The 15,638-nt window shown below is 60.4% G+C and overlaps 1 protein-coding gene across 1 annotated transcript in view; it reads left to right on the top strand.

Moving 5' to 3' along the window:
* The first annotated feature begins 7,243 nt into the window (after nt 1-7,243).
* Nucleotides 7,244-15,638, top strand: part of L1CAM (L1 cell adhesion molecule) — an 11,003-nt gene continuing 2,608 nt past the window's right edge. Inside the window, exons 1-22 of the mRNA XM_008586867.1 lie at nt 7,244-7,298; nt 7,893-7,998; nt 8,214-8,416; nt 9,208-9,330; nt 9,424-9,594; nt 9,876-9,987; nt 10,145-10,329; nt 10,502-10,633; nt 10,761-10,904; nt 11,368-11,479; nt 11,576-11,742; nt 11,845-12,001; nt 12,221-12,345; nt 12,480-12,590; nt 12,853-13,050; nt 13,306-13,376; nt 13,555-13,777; nt 14,354-14,469; nt 14,667-14,868; nt 14,951-15,073; nt 15,160-15,330; nt 15,422-15,565. Coding sequence (XP_008585089.1) covers nt 7,244-7,298; nt 7,893-7,998; nt 8,214-8,416; nt 9,208-9,330; nt 9,424-9,594; nt 9,876-9,987; nt 10,145-10,329; nt 10,502-10,633; nt 10,761-10,904; nt 11,368-11,479; nt 11,576-11,742; nt 11,845-12,001; nt 12,221-12,345; nt 12,480-12,590; nt 12,853-13,050; nt 13,306-13,376; nt 13,555-13,777; nt 14,354-14,469; nt 14,667-14,868; nt 14,951-15,073; nt 15,160-15,330; nt 15,422-15,565 — 3,151 coding nt within the window. The remainder of the gene's footprint in view (nt 7,299-7,892; nt 7,999-8,213; nt 8,417-9,207; nt 9,331-9,423; nt 9,595-9,875; nt 9,988-10,144; nt 10,330-10,501; nt 10,634-10,760; nt 10,905-11,367; nt 11,480-11,575; nt 11,743-11,844; nt 12,002-12,220; nt 12,346-12,479; nt 12,591-12,852; nt 13,051-13,305; nt 13,377-13,554; nt 13,778-14,353; nt 14,470-14,666; nt 14,869-14,950; nt 15,074-15,159; nt 15,331-15,421; nt 15,566-15,638) is intronic.

Raw genomic sequence — 15,638 nt, 5'->3', positions numbered from 1 at the left:
CTAGTCCCCAGGCACTGCCATCCCTGTGTAGACACAGGGCAAGAGGGCCAGGAGGTTCTTTGCGCCTCCTCAGAAGGGCCCTCTTGTTGCCTGTCCTTTGAGAAGGACCTCAGGCAGGACCTGGGAGCTGGCGGGCATGGGTGCAGTGTGCACACAGGACTCCCTTGGGGGTTCCCAAGGTGTGTGTGTGTGTGTGTGTGTGTGTGTGTTTCCTTGCTCAGGAAGGGAAGCAGCCACCCCAGGTCTCAGCCAGGCTCCAGGACAAGCCGCTTCCAGACAGTGCTCTGCTCCCCAAGGGCCCTGGGTGGGGCTCGGGGGGCAGGGCTCCTCTGGGCCCTTGCCGAGCCCCTCCCTGTAGGCTGACTGGGTCTCCCTGGGTCTCTCCGGCCTTGTCCCTCTGGGTACCTGCCGCACCCTTTCTCCCCGCCTGTGCCCAGTGCGGGGTGGGGAGGGGGTGTCGGGGCTGGACTCACTCAGGAGCGGCCCCACCTTTGTCTCGCACACAGTCGTGCACACGCATGCACACGCGCGGACACACAACCGCTGTGGCGCCTGTGCGTGCGTGTCACCTACCCCAGCCAGGCGGCTGCTTACTCCGCGCCGCCGCAACAATGTGGGAAGGATCTCCTGGGATCCTCTGGGTACTTCTCCCTCCCCCAATCCTCTCCCTTGCAAGGCCCCCACCTGTTCCCTGGACTGCACGGGTTGGCCCGCAGTGGGTCATTTATCTTGTCTTACAACCGTCCCCTTGCTCCAGAGCCACAAGTGGGCAGGGATGTGCCACTCTGTCGCTGTAGGGCTTTGTCTGTCTCTCTGTCCTGAGCTCACAGCTTCTTCACTCTGTCCCTCCGCCCTGACCTCCAAGCCCAAGAAGCCCCCCTCCACTGACCCAGGCCCATGTTCCTTTCTTCCCCTCCCCTGGCACACCCCCTAGGGACAAGGACGCTGAGGAGGCGTCACTCTGCCTGCCCGCGCGCACGCACAAACCCACCCCTCACTCTTCTCGCTCTTTCTGCCGTTTCTCAGCAGCGCTTTCTGTTCCTGTCTTGCCCTTTGTACTCCTTTTTCCTCTTCTCTCCCTCTGCCTGCTGCTCGGGTCTCTGTTTCTGGATTTCTCCGTCTCACTAACAGTCTCCATCGTGGTTATCGAGGTCTTCCAATGTCTGTCTTTGTCTCCAGTTCCTGGCCCCACTTCTCAGCCTCTCCTGCTCCCTCCTGCCTCTTTCTCACTCTGTCTGTCACCTTGGCAGATCCGGCCTTGACTCCATCTGTGGAACACTCCCCCCTTCCACTGCTCCCTTGCCCTTGATGGTGCTGATGGGGGATAGGGGCCTGCTGAGCTGACAACCCTAGCCGCTTGCTCTGTAATTGCCTGAGGAACGGTGAGAGATCAGAGGCCCAGCAGCAGTGGGAGGGGAGGAGGGGGAGCCCCCTCCCAGCTGTCAGGGGCCTCTCAGCCTTCTGGTTCCTTCCTGCCCGTCTCTGAGTGCCCGGGGCAGTGGCGAGTTCAGTGGCAAATACCAGCAGACCAAAAAAGAGGTTGGATGTGAGGCTGTGGGGAGTTGGGATGGGGCCAGGATGGGGCAGAGAGTAGGGACCAGGGAGTGGGGAGTATTATGTTTCCCCTGCATGCACACCCCAGGTATACATGCCAAACACCGTCCAGGAACCTAGATTTGGAGGACAAATGGAAGAACCGGCATGACAGAAATCATTCCAGCAGAGTAGCCAAGCCTCCCCATGTGCCGGAGGGTCCTTCTTTGAGCTTCCTCTTGCTCCAGTTTCCTTCCCCTCCCCCCCAAGACCAGTGTTCAGAGCTCCCAAGGCTGCTGTTTGATCGTCTGCTCTCTGATCTGAGTCTCCTACTGCTTCCTACAGGCCTTGAAGTGGAGGCCAAGGCCGCCTGGGGCCCGCCCTGATCGCATTGGCTTTGTGGGAGGAGGTGGGGGTGGATCAGACCCACTGTTGCTCCTCCCATCTGGGCCTCAGCTCAGCTCTTCCAGGCTGAGAAATGGCCGTTCATTCTCCACTTCTTACCCTCCAAGTCATTCTCTTGGCCTCCAGGCCATCCACACTGACCCATCCTGGTGCTTCTCTATCCCCCTCTCCAGCTGACTGCTGCTGTCCATTCTCCCTGCCCAGTCCCCAGGCCATCTGCTGCATTCACCACTCTTCTCGAGTGACCCCCTGACACCAAACAGATTTGTGGCTCCTGGTTGCCTCCTGATAGAATCCAGATGCCTTCGCGTGGCACTCCAGGCCTCTCTATCCACCCTTTTAGTGTTCTGGATGAGGCTCAGTCACCCTTTTGATAAGGTCCTGGCTTGGCACAGGCAGGATGCCCAGTATGGGTTTGGTGAGGGCCTCCAGATTGGGGCTCCAGCCTCCAAGCTCTCAGTCACCCAGCAACACCCCCCTTGCCTCTCCTGGACTTTGACTGCTCACCTCTCTCTCATGTCCCTTTCTGTTTGGAATCAAGAGTCTGTTTCCTGTTGTGGTCATTGTCAGAGGAGCCCCTCGCCTGGACACTGAGTCTTTGGGGCCGCTTACATGCAGGTGGAATGTGGGCATGGCTGGCATTGCATGGGTTTGGGGTGGACACATCTAGCAGTTGAACCCTGAAGACTCAGAAAAAGACCCAGAAGCTGGGACTGTCAGAATCACTGTCTTGGGAAATATCCCATAGCTTTCCCTCATCCCTGCCCTGACCCTAGCCTGGAGCATTTGAAAGTAGGGAGGACACAGTGGCTTCTATTGCCCTCCAGGGGGCTGAGGGACAGCGGGGAGGTACTTCCTTCCTTCCCCATTCTTCCTTTTCCTGAACCTGTTCTGTGAAATGCAGCCATCTTGGGCCCATTTCCTCCCTTTACTATCCCACTTTCCAAGCTCCCCTCCCCCACCAGTCAGCTTTTTAGGCCTGAACAGCACCCAGGAATCAGTTGGCTCTGAAAGCCACAACAGTGAGGCTACGAGAATTCTTTTGTGCGGATGTTTGCGTGCATGCTTGTGTGTGCACACAGAGATAGCAGACTCGGGGATTCACTCCACACATACATACAGCAGACACACAAGAAGACACACACACACAGCTAACAGAACCGTGTATTGATTTCCCCAGACACAGACACCAACACACAGTCACTCGTGAGTGCACCACCTCTCAGAGAAGTCACATACACACGTGCTCATGCATGCACGCACAGCGCTACATAAATACCCATGTGCACATTTGGCTCACTCCCCACATGCAGATCCACATCCACACGCATGCCCACGGACACCTGCTCACAGGCACATTGAGACAGACATGTGGATGGCATGCACAGAGCTGCCTGTGTCATGCACAGGGGAGCTGACTGGGGCAACAAGTTGGTGCTGGAGAGGCAACTGGCGGGGAAGGCGCAGACAGAGAGTAGGAAGGAAATGAAAGGCAACCTGGAGGCCCAGCCAGGGCTGTCTCTTCCATGTTTCTCTCTCCAAAGTGGTGGAGAGGGTGAGGAGGGAGGGACGGGGAAGCCAGCCGGCTGGGGGCGGGGCTGGGGGCGGGGCCAGAAGCCTGGGCTCGCCCAAATGTTAGTCACTAACGTCCGTCCTTCTCTCCTCTCGCCTCTCCCCACCTTCCCTTTCCTCCTCTCGTATAACTTCGTATAATGTATGCTATACGAAGTTATTACGTGCTGTGATGTGGCCCATCCTAGACATCCCCCTTCTGCCTCCCCTAGCCCACTTGCTCTCTCCTTGTCAGCCTCCCACGACGTGGGGGTGAGGGGCGCAGCACTCCCTGCCCCGCCCCTTCCCGGGCTCTGCCAGGTCTCTGCTTCCCCTTTTGTCTGTCTTCCATCTCTCTGTTCCTCTTCCCGACCCTCAGAGCCTCTCCGACCCTCAGAGCCTCTCCTCTCAGGGGGCCAGCTGCCCATGCCTTGCCCCTGATGGCCCCGAGTGTAAGCCTCAGCTCTCTGCTGCCCTGTCCCGCAGCCATTCTGCACACTTCAGCTGGGCTCTAGGCCTTTGGGTTGGGCCTGGACCCCCGTGGGGGCTGTGTCTGACCTGGAGGGTGGATAGGGGGTGCCTGGTGGCCACCAGCCAAACAAGGACTGGGGGAGGTAACAAGCCCAGCCTGCCTTCTCCCCAGATATCAACAGGGTCTTTGTGGCTTCCTAAAGGCTGTGGTTGGAGAGAGAGGGAGGAGCCGGGGCAGGGTGGAGAGTTCCTTTGCAGGAGGAGGGTCTGGACTGCTGGTCTTTCTAGAAGCTTTTCTTTGTCCAGTGCCCCCCACCCAAGGCATCAGCTCTGCAGCCCCTGCCTGCTCATCCAGATCCCTGAGGAATGTGAGTAGCTGAAGGGAGCCTCGGCGCCTCCCTTCGTCGTTGTGCTGGGTCCCGTTTATCGTCTACCTCCGCATCTTCCTAGACCTGATCCTCGCCTCTCACGCCCTCCTTTCCTGGGCACGGGTAGGCAGAAGGTACTCAGTACGCTGGGTACCTCTGGAGGAAAGGGTAGAGGGCGCGGGGTGTGTCAGCACCACGGACAGGGACACGCGCGGGCGTCCCGGTGCTATTTTCAGCACCACGGACAGCGGGCCCGGCGCAGGGGCCGCCCTCTTGGGCCTCTTGTGTGCTCTCCCTTTGCCCGTCCCACCCCACTCCGACTCCTCTTTCACCCCCCCAAAGGGGTGTGGCTGGCAGAAGAATGGGGCACCCCCAGTCCTCAGCTAGCTTGTGCAAAGGCCTGGATTCAAGTCTTGCCCCGAGTACACTTGGGTAATCCTGAGCTGGTTCTTACCCATAGTGGGCCCTTGGAAGCCCTGTGTGAACTGAGACAGAAAGAGACAGCTTGGAAACACCAGGCCCCCACCCAGCAGCCTTCTGGATCCTTTTTGATGTGTAGTTATTTGGTGAGGTTGGGCGGTGGGGCTGCAGGAGCACATGTCTATGATTCCAATGTTTTGGGGGGAAGTCACAGGTAGGTGTGTGGGTGTTGAGGAGTGTGGCTGTAGGGTTGTGACATAACATGAGCATTTGTGTGTGCTTGTGAGTTGGGCAGACTGTATATTTGTGTCTGTGAATGTGTCTGATTGTGACTGACTAAGCATGGTTATTTGTGAATGTGATTTTGATTTCCTATATGGGTAAGTTTGTGAGTCACTAACTATTACTTATCGATCCAGTTGCTGAAGGTCTGGAGGTATGTGAGTGCAACATTTGATTATAGTGGTTGTGAGTATGTGTGAGTGGGGCTGAAACTGAGTACACGTTTGTACGTGGGGGGTGCTGTTACTGCGTGGTGTTTTCTCCTGACTGTAGGCAAGAATTGCCAATACGCTGCGCTAAGCGGCTGTCAGACTTTGTGAGTGGGCATTTCACAGGGTATCATGTGTGAGGGCATCTGTGTGTCTTTAGCTACGAGACTCCAATCCCTTCCCCACCTCACCTTGCCACCTTTGTCTCTAAGCCTGTACATGGAAGAGGCCAGTGTCACTGAGAGACAAGCTGGGGGCTAGGGTGGAGGAGACTGTGCCAGGAATGGGAGAGTGGCTGAGAGAGGTGGGCTCGGGAGGCACCTCGCATCAGGGGCAGTGAGGGTTTGTAGGAGGTAAAGAGGGGTTGACAGGACAGCTGTTGGGGATGCCGCCGTAGACATGCTCATAGAGGTCCATACAGTCACGCCCATGCACACTCGCCCGCCACAGGTTCAAATGGACACACGTGGGGGTGGACACAGATGAACCAGTCACCTTATTCAACCAGGTGCAGTGATATGAAAGGGGCAGAGACACTGAGGGGCCACACAAACAGAAACACACACAAGTGAGGTTTTTAGACACACAGGCCCAGAGGTGGATATACAATAGAACGTTGGGCACTGCAAGGCAGGCTTACACGAACAGGCCTGCAGATGTCCTCTGGCAAGTCATAACCACATGCAAACCTACTGGCGGATACTCACAGAGCCTGCTGCAGCACACCCCAGGGGGCCACGTCAGTGCCTGCACCCCCACTTTCGCACATTCATAGACATGCGCTCATCCTCCTCCTCTCCCCGCCTCCTCTCACTTGCTTTTCAGGGCCTGCGTCCTGGTTTGCAATGCCAGGGCCTTACCCTGTGCATCAGCCTGTCCTTCTACCAGGTGGGCTGGGCCTTCTTGACCAGTGTGTGTGTGTGGTGGGGGCAGTGAGAAATCAGAGAAAGATGGAGTGGGGAGAGAGAACTAGGCCCAAGACTACAGCAGCCCTGAGGCTGCCCCAGGCACTGACCAGCACTTGTTACAGACCCTGTAAGGTATAGTGGGCGGCTGCAGTGGCCGGAGGCCTCCTTGTTGGAACCCACCCTTCATCTCTCCCTCCCCAGCCACTCCGGCTCCTTTGTCTCTTTTCCTGCTTCCTCCACTGAGTTGATTTTCCACATCTTGTCTTCTCTGTCATTGTCTCTTGCTCTGCACTGGCCCCTTCCCAGCTCAAGGCCCACTGTTGTGTCCCCAGGGAGCCCCCTTTTCTCTACTGGGGGTCCTTACACTGAGGTCTTCTGCAGAGACAAAGCATTCAGAGGCAGCCCACTGTTCCCCTCCCGTCCCTCCCTCACTCCCTCCCTCCTGGCCTCCCTTCCACTGGGCCACCCTGGCCCGTGCTGGGCTGAGCCCTGGGGCTGGTGCAGTTTCTCTGGCCTCTGCCCCGGGGAGCTTGGTGGCTGCTGGGAGGAAGGAAGGAGGGTTGGTGCTGGCCCTGCGGGCTAGGGAAACTCAGCTGCAGCAGGGACTTTGGGAGGGTTTGAGGGGGAGGGGCAGCTGGGCTCTGAAGGCCGGGCCTAGTAATTGAAAACACTGAGCTGTGCTAATTGGATTAGGAGGGAAGTGGGCTGGAGCAGGGGAGGCGTCCCGGGCGGTCTGCCTCCCAACCTTCCGAGGCATCCTGGGCGCTGTGGGGGTTGGTTCTACAAGGCCCTTGGCCCTGCCGGGGGCCTGCAGGGAAGCTCCTTGTTAAAGGCATGGATTTCCCTCTGCCTGCACGCTGGAGCCCCGGCCTGGCTCCCCCTGAGCCTATAAGCCTGTGTCTCTCTCTGGGGATCCCCTCTCCCTGGGCAGTGCCCTGCCTGAGGATGAGTTATCCAGGCTCTGTCCTGTCTCCCTGGGCTTGACCTGCCACTGCTGCAGGCCCGCGTGTGCCCCTTGTTGCCAGCATTGCAGCCGTCTCTCCCCTTTCCCTGCCCTTCTCCCCATGCCATCGGCCCCAGGGGGCTGCCTTTCAGCATGGCTCTCCCTTCTCTCCCCCGCTGCCCGGATGCCTCAGATGAAGGATACCATGGTAAGTTGGGGGAGGGGTTGAGGGTTTGCCAGAAGGCCAAAGACAGAGGGAGCGGGCCCCTGGCCAAGTCCAGTTCAGTTTTCCCTGCATGCCGGGTACCGGGTGCTGCGTGCAGGCAGGGAGCTGGCTTTTCTGCCTCTTGGGTCCCTGTTCCAGCCATCTCAATCCTGTGGCTCTTCCTCTGTCACCTGTGGGGGGCTCTTTGCTCTGTCTCTGCTCTCACCTGGCTTTGCTCGGCACTCTCTGTCCCTCAGTCCTCCTCTCTGGTCCCCTCTCTCCCTGTCAGGGGTTTGTCCTTCTTGGTTTTGTGTGTCTGGCTGTTACCCTCTCTTCTTTCTGTCACACCCTTCATCTCTCTCTCAGGTGTCTTTCTTTGCAGCTTTTGCTGCTGTCTTGTCCCTATCTCCTGCTACCTGTGTCCCTTTCTTGCTCCCTCTTTTCACATCCTGCAAGCCCTCCCTCCCTCCCTCCCCCCTATGGCCATGGGGCCTCTAAGGGCTGCAGACCCTACTGCCCTCATGAAGGGACAGGGGTCCAGGCCATGGTGCGAGCCAAGCACCATCCTCACCACCACTCTCCCCATCCTGTCCCCAGTGATGGAGCCACCTGTCATCACAGAACAGTCTCCACGGCGCCTGGTTGTCTTTCCCACAGATGACATCAGCCTCAAGTGTGAGGCCAGTGGCAAACCTGAAGTGCAGTGAGTGACCTCTGCCCTCTAAACCCTTGTCGCTGCCTGCTGACCTCGGCCTCCAGCCCTTACATCTCCCTGTGCCACCTAATTCTGAGCCCAGAAGCCCCAGACCTCCCTCAGCACCCAGTCCTTGCCCTCTCCCGGTCCCTGCACCAGGGCCCCCTGGCTGCTTCCAGTCCCTGTCCCGGGATCAAGGCCTCTGAGCCCTTTTCTGCCCACAGGTTCCGCTGGACAAAGGATGGCGTCCACTTCAAACCCAAGGAGGAACTGGGTGTGACCGTGCAACAGGCGCCCTACTCCGGCTCCTTCACCATCACTGGCAACAACACCAATTTTGCCCAGAGGTTCCAGGGCATCTATCGCTGCTTTGCCAGCAATAAGCTGGGCACTGCCATGTCGCACGAGATCCAGCTCATGGCCGAGGGTGCGCGGTGCTGCGGGGACCCAGGAGGGCCTGGGGCACATGAGACACTCCCTCAGCTGGCGGCTTAGCATGCAAGGGGCCTGGGTGCCCTGCCAGCTCCCCCCCTGTGCTCCTGGTCACCACATCCCCTTCCCTCTCGGTCTTCCTCAGTGTCTGCCTCGCGGGAGCTGCAGCTGCGTGGGCTGGGGGCTGGCTGAATGGGCAGATGACTGGTTCAGGGCCTGCTTTGTCCCTCCCTCTGGCCAGCCCTGTCTGTCTGAGTTACTGCCCTGGCTTGGGCTTAGTGGCTTGTGTTTCTGTCCCTATTTGCTTCACCACTCTCGGGTCGCCTCTGTCCATGTGCCCCTTTCATCTGGCCCCTGCGCCCTCTGCCCTCCCGCTCTCCGTCTCCCCGCACCCCTCTCCCCCGACTCTGCTTCTCTGTCCTTCTCGGCTCTGTCTTCCCTGGGGCTTTCCCTCCCCGTTCCATCCTCCCTGAGCTTTCTGCCTCCTGAGCGCCCTCCCCTCCCTCCCCTCCCCGCCCCTCTGGTTACCTCGGGAACCGTTGCCGTGGTTTCTGTGTCAGGATGATGGAAGGGTCTGTGGCTCCCGCACCGTCCTCAGCTCCCCTCCCCCACTGCGGCACCTCCCCTCCCCCTACCCATTCTCCCCGCACAGTGGGGGGCTCTACCTTCCGGGGGAGCGCCAGACCTGGGCCCCTTGCCCATCCCCAGGATCGCCTCCCTCCTCCTTTCTCCTGTCCTGCACTTCCTCTGCCAGGAGGAGAATGTCAGCCTTGCTGTCCCTTCTAGGTGCCCCCAAGTGGCCAAAGGAGACGGTGAAACCAGTGGAAGTGGAGGAAGGGGAGTCGGTGGTCCTGCCTTGTCACCCTCCGCCCAGCGCAGAGCCGCTCCGGATCTACTGGATGAACAGCAGTGGGTGCCGCGAGGGGCTGCTGCCTAGGGCCGGGCTGCCGGCGGGGGTCTTCCCACACGGGGGTCCTGGCCTCTGCCTCCTTGCCCCCACAGAGATCCTGCACATCAAACAGGATGAGCGGGTGACAATGGGCCAGAACGGCAACCTCTACTTTGCCAATGTGCTCACCTCGGACAACCACTCGGACTACATCTGCCACGCCCACTTCCCGGGCACCCGAACCATTATTCAAAAGGAACCCATTGACCTCCGGGTCAAGGCCAGTGAGTCCTGAAGGCTCTGACAACCCCCCACTCCTCCTTCACCCTCAGGCATGGCCCTTCCCACTGTAGCTCCCAATCTTCCTCCAGGACAGCTTGGCTCCTGCCTTGACCCTGCCCCGACCCTTTTCCAGGCAGCAAGAGCAGAGATGGGGCATTCTCTTTAACAGAGGAGGAAACAGAGGCCCCAGGGGCTCACTGGGGTGTCCAGAGTCACCCAGCAGTGTGATTCCATGGGTGGAGGGAGAAGTGGGCCAGGCCACCCACCCCCTTTCTCCTGGCAGCCAACAGCATGATTGACAGGAAGCCACGCCTGCTCCTCCCCACCAACTCCAGCAGCCACCTGGTGGCCTTGCAGGGCCAGCCATTGGTCCTGGAGTGCATCGCCGAGGGCTTGTGAGTCTGGGCACCCAGGGCGAGGGAGGGTGAGGGTTAGGGCTGGGTGGCCCCAGCGGGGACTCGGGTCTCAGCTGGGGAGCTGGGGTGAGCAGGCTTGTCCTCTCTCTCTTCTTCTGTCTTCCCTTGGCCTCTCTGCACCATGGCCCCTGGGCAGCCCCACGCCCACCATCAAGTGGCTGCGCCCCAGTGGCCCCATGCCAGCTGACCGCATCACTTACCAGAACCACAACAGGACCCTGCAGCTGCAGAATGTGGGCGAGGAGGACGACGGCGAGTATCGCTGCTTGGCCGAGAACTCGCTGGGTAGTGCCCGGCACACCTACTATGTCACCGTGGAGGGTACGAAGCCTCTGCCAAGCATGCCTGCCCCCGGTTGCCCCAGGCTCCCCAGAATGATCTCCCGGGTTGGTGGCCTGTGACAGCCACTGGCACGGGGCAGGGCAGGGTCTGCGCTGAGGGCAAGAGCTAGCTGCGTGCTGCGGGCTCAGGGCGGCTCTCCCCTTCTTCGCAGCTGCCCCGTACTGGCTGCACAAGCCCCAGAGCCACTTGTACGGGCCAGGAGAGACCGCCCGCCTAGACTGCCAAGTCCAGGGCAGACCCCAACCAGAGGTCACCTGGAGAATCAACGGGATCCCTGTGGAGGGTGAGCAGGGCCGTGGGCAGGGGCAGGGAGTGTGGTGACCCTGGGCACTGTGAGGGAAGAGGAAGAGGAGGCTGAGGAGGGGCCTCAGCGCAGCTCACCTCTGGGGCCCCACCTGCTGCATGCACAGAGCTGGCCAAAGATCAGAAGTACCGGATCCAGCGTGGCGCCCTGATCCTGAGCAACGTGCAGCCCAGTGACACAATGGTGACCCAGTGCGAGGCCCGCAACCGGCACGGGCTCCTGCTGGCCAATGCCTACATCTATGTTGTCCGTGAGTGCCAGCCACATCGCCCTGCCCCCTGCCCCCTCTTAACTCCCAGTCGGTCTCTGCAGCCCACTGGGCAAAGCCACCGGAACGGCCCAGCCAGCAGCTGGTGTGTCCTCAGCCTTCTGGGGCTGTCTTTCTCCTTGCTAAGACCCTTGTCCCCATGTCTCCCCAACCCTCACACAGCTGGGGGAGGTGGAGGAAGGGCAGGGTCTTGTTGCCAGGAGTGAGCCTCAGGGAAGACTAGGGGCTGGGCCGAGGCGGCTTTCTGGAAGAGGCAAAGTGCCAGCTGGGTTTTGGATAATTGGTAAAACTTGGATGGCTGGGACCAGAAGCACATCCACGGCAGAGGGGACAGGGCATCTGAAGGCGGAGCTGGGAGCAGGGAAGCAAGATGTGCCGGGCTCTGGGGCCTGAGGATGCCGGGGGACAGTACTGGCTCCTGTCTCCTGAGGCCATTCCTCCCCAGAGCTGCCGGCCAAGATCCTGACGGGGAACAACCAGACGTACATGGCAGTCGAGGGCAGCACTGCCTACCTTCTGTGCAAGGCCTTCGGAGCCCCTGTGCCCAGCGTCCAGTGGTGAGCGCTCCATCCCAGTAGGGGGATCTCTCAGCCACATGTGGCCCGGGGAGCCCAGGCCAGTGGGTCTGAGCCAGGCCCACCCTGCTCATCTAGGCTGGACGAGGAAGGGACGACAGTGCTTCAGGATGAACGCTTCTTCCCCTATGCCAATGGGACCCTGGGCATCCGTGACCTCCAGGCCAATGACACTGGACGCTACTTCTGCCAAGCTGCCAATGACCAAAACAATGTGACCATCGTGGCTAACCTGCAGGTTAAAGGTCAGATGACTTCCCCCACATGACTGGCAGCACCTCTGGGAGGGAGGGTCAGGGTCTCTGGAGGATATCAGAGTGACCTTCCTTCCCTTTCACTTTCCTCAGATGCAACTCAGATCACACAGGGGCCCCTGAGTGCAATCGAGAAGAAAGGCTCAAGGGTGACATTCACGTGCCAGGCTTCCTTTGACCCCTCCTTGCAGCCCAGCATCACTTGGCGTGTGGATGGTCGAGACCTCCAGGAGCTTGGGGACAGTGACAAGTGAGGACCCAGCGCCAACCTGGGCTTGGTAGAAGGGGCAGAGTGGGAAAACCTGAAAGCGCCAGGCTTGTCCATGAGGGGAGCTCCCTGGTTTGAGGGGGAAGGTTCTGGCAGGAGAGGGAAAGGAGGTAGGTGAGGAGGAAGGGAGAGGAGCCAAGCTGGCAGGGAAGTGATTGATGGCTCTGCTGGGAGCCGAAGGACAAACGTGGCCCCTCGCAGGTACTTCATAGAGGACGGGCGCCTGGTCATCCACAGCCTGGACTACAGCGACCAGGGTAACTACAGCTGTGTGGCCAGCACCGAGCTGGACGCAGTGGAGAGCAAGGCACAGCTCTTGGTGGTGGGTAAGTCTTAGGATGGTGTGGGCGCACAGCCTGGGGGCATGAGGTGGCCCAGGCTCATATTTCCAGGCCCTTTCAAGTTGGGGGGGGTATGGCTCTTGAGGGGGCCAGAGAACCCACCCTCCAATGGCCCTCAGGGAGCCCCGGGCCGGTGCCTCAGCTGGAGCTGTCTGATCGTCACCTGCTGAAGCAGAGCCAGATGCGCCTATCTTGGAGCCCGGCTGAAGACCACAATGCCCCCATTGAGAGTAAGAGACCTAAGTGTGGTGCCACCTCCCCCTTGTCACCACTGCCAGCCCTTCCTCCTCCCGGGTCCTCCATCCTGGGGTTGTGGCTTCAGGACTGCCCACCATAGTGGACACGCTTGTGTTCAGGGGTTCATGGTTCCTCATGCGAGTCTGGAAATGCCAACTGGCTTAGGTGCCCACAGAGAGCCAGACTCATACACCCCCACTACCTTTCCCCTAAGCCACATGCCAATTACTTCATTGGTGGTTCTCTTCTTGGCAGAGTATGACATTGAATTTGAGGACAAGGAAATGGCGCCTGAGAAATGGTACAGTCTAGGCAAGGTACCAGGGAACCAGACCTCTACCACCCTCAAGCTGTCGCCCTATGTCCACTACACCTTTAGGGTTACTGCCATCAACAAATACGGCCCCGGGGAGCCCAGCCCCGCCTCTGAGACTGTGGTCACACCTGAGGCAGGTGAGCCAGGGTGGTGCTCATTCCCATGCCACCTGGAAGGGAGCACCAGTGGCCAGGGCCCCAGGCTCTGAAGGGAGGGCCTAAAGAGGCGCTTGTGTTCTAGCTCCAGGGGAGCTGGGGGTGCTGGACTGTCTTGGGGCTGTTGGCTCATGGCTTCCAGGGCCAGAATGGGCCATTTACTTGTTCCTTAGTCCTGGCCTTCGCAGCCCCTGGCAGGAGGCTGCAGTGTTGATGTGTTAACACATTACTTTCCAGCCCCAGAGAAGAACCCTGTGGACGTGAAGGGGGAAGGGAACGAGACCAACAATATGGTCATCACGTGGAAGGTGAGGGTCCCTGGACGAGCTCACCCCTGGACAGGAGGCCGGGACCCAGGTGTTTGCTGCTCCCCCCTGGCTGTGCTGAGGAGGAGGCTGATGACTGGGGATGCCAGTCAGGGCTGGGGGGTCACAGAAGGCGGGTGCTCTTGGCCGACCAACTGCTCTTCTGCTTGCCCCGCTTCAGCCGCTCCGGTGGATGGACTGGAACGCCCCCCAGGTTCAGTACCGCGTGCAGTGGCGCCCTCAGGGGACACGGGGGGCCTGGCAGGAACAGATCGTGAGCGACTCCTTCCTGGTGGTGTCCAACACGTCCACCTTTGTGCCCTATGAAATCAAAGTCCAGGCCGTGAACAGCCAGGGCAAGGGCCCCGAGCCCCAGGTCACCATTGGCTACTCCGGGGAGGACTGTGAGTATTGGGCCAGGCCCCGCCCACACCCAGACAGCCTCGGGGCGCACTGCTGTGTGCGCATGCGCGGCCCATGCCCGCCCAGTGCGCCAGCCCCCACCTCTGAATACTTCAGTGCGCATTTCCCCGTGAATAAGGACATTCTCATACATAAGGAGAGTGACGCTTCACAGCGACACAACACTTTTCCGTACCTGGCAGTCGCTATTCTCGTGGTATCCACCGATGCCGTCTTTTACAGCATTTCCTCTGTGCGGCGCGGGGATCTAGTGCAAGCATCTGGTGCTCCCGCCTCTTGTTTCCTTGAATCTGCAGCATTACCAGATGTGAACGTTGATCACCTGGTCGAGGTTTTGTCAGGCTTCTCCTTGGGGTAGTTACTATTTTCACCTCTGCAGCTAATAAGCAGTCCAGGGAGAGACCTTGAGACCATGCAAACGTCCTGCCGCTCGTCAGACTGCCCCCACTCCCCACAACCAAATCCGACCCCCGTCCTTCCCCTGTGGGAGGCCTCGCGCTGGCCTCAGGGCCGGGGGAAGGGCCTGTGGCTCTCTCCAAGTCAGTGGCTGTTTCCAGACCCCCAGGCGAGCCCTGAGCTGGAGGGCATCAAGATCCTCAACTCAAGCACCGTGCTGGTCAGGTGGCGGCCTGTGGACCTGGCCCAGGTCAAGGGTCACCTCCGGGGATACAATGTAAGGGTCCAAGGGGTGGGGTGGGGAATCCCTGGGGTGAGTGACGCGATTGGGGGCAGGGCTCTGCCACCTGGCCTGCTGGAAGTCTTAGGTTGGGAGGAAAGGGTCCCCATCGAGGGTGGTGGGGAGCACGCGCTGGGGGGCCGCACTGGACACCTTCTACTCCCACGTACGAGGTCTCCTGTCCACTTGTGCAGGTGACGTACTGGTGGGAGGGCAGTCAGAGGAAGCACAGCAAGAGGCACGTCCACAAAAACCATGTGGTGGTGCCTGCCAACACCACCAGCGCCATCCTTGGTGGCCTGCGGCCCTACAGCTCCTACCGTCTGGAGGTGCAGGCTTTTAACGGGCGGGGATTGGGACCCGCCAGCGAGTTAACCTTCAGCACCCCAGAGGGAGGTGAGTCCTGCCCCCATCCCTCCATCCCTGGCCCCTCCTCCTGGACCTGGGCGAGGACCTGCCGCTCGTGTCTGCCCCGCAGTGCCTGGCCACCCCGAGGCGTTGCACGTGGAGTGCCAGTCGGACACCAGCCTCCTGCTGCACTGGCAGCCGCCTCTCAGCCACAACGGCGTGCTCACCGGCTACGTGCTGTCCTACCACCCTCGTGCGTGCAGTGGCCAGTGGCCAGGGCGAGGGGTGTGGGAGGGGCGGAGCTGGCAGCCAAGGCCAACCCCCTGCCTGTCCCCGCAGTGGCTGAGGGGGGCAAGGAGCAGCTGTCCTTCGACCTTCCGGACCCCGAGCTGCGGACACACAACCTGACCAACCTCAGCCCCCACCTGCGCTACCAATTCCAGCTTCAGGCCACCACGAAGGAGGGCCCTGGCGAGGCCATTGTGCGGGAAGGAGGCACCATGGCGTTGGGTGAGCTGGAGGGAGGTCCTGCCAGGCCCAGGAGGGTGGGCCTGAGGCTGCCTGGTGGGCCGCACACCCTCCTTTGCCCCCGCTCCCGCAGGGATCCCGGATTTCGGCAACATCTCGGCCACGGCAGGTGAGAACTACAGCGTCGTGTCCTGGGTTCCCAAGGAGGGCCAGTGCAACTTCGGGTTCCACATCTGGTTCAAAGCCTTGGGAGGTGAGCACGAGAGGGGCCCGGCGGCGGCGGGCTCGGGGGTCTTGCCCTCCCGCGGGGCCGCCCGCCCTGCGCTCACCCCGGCTGCCTTCTCTCGGCG

The sequence above is a fragment of the Galeopterus variegatus genome, unplaced genomic scaffold (genome assembly GCF_000696425.1).
Source record: "Galeopterus variegatus unplaced genomic scaffold, G_variegatus-3.0.2 Scaffold4160, whole genome shotgun sequence".
Lineage (NCBI taxonomy): Eukaryota > Metazoa > Chordata > Mammalia > Dermoptera > Cynocephalidae > Galeopterus > Galeopterus variegatus.
The sequence above is the reverse complement of the archived record's forward strand: the minus strand, read 5'-3'. Positions and strand labels throughout refer to the sequence as shown.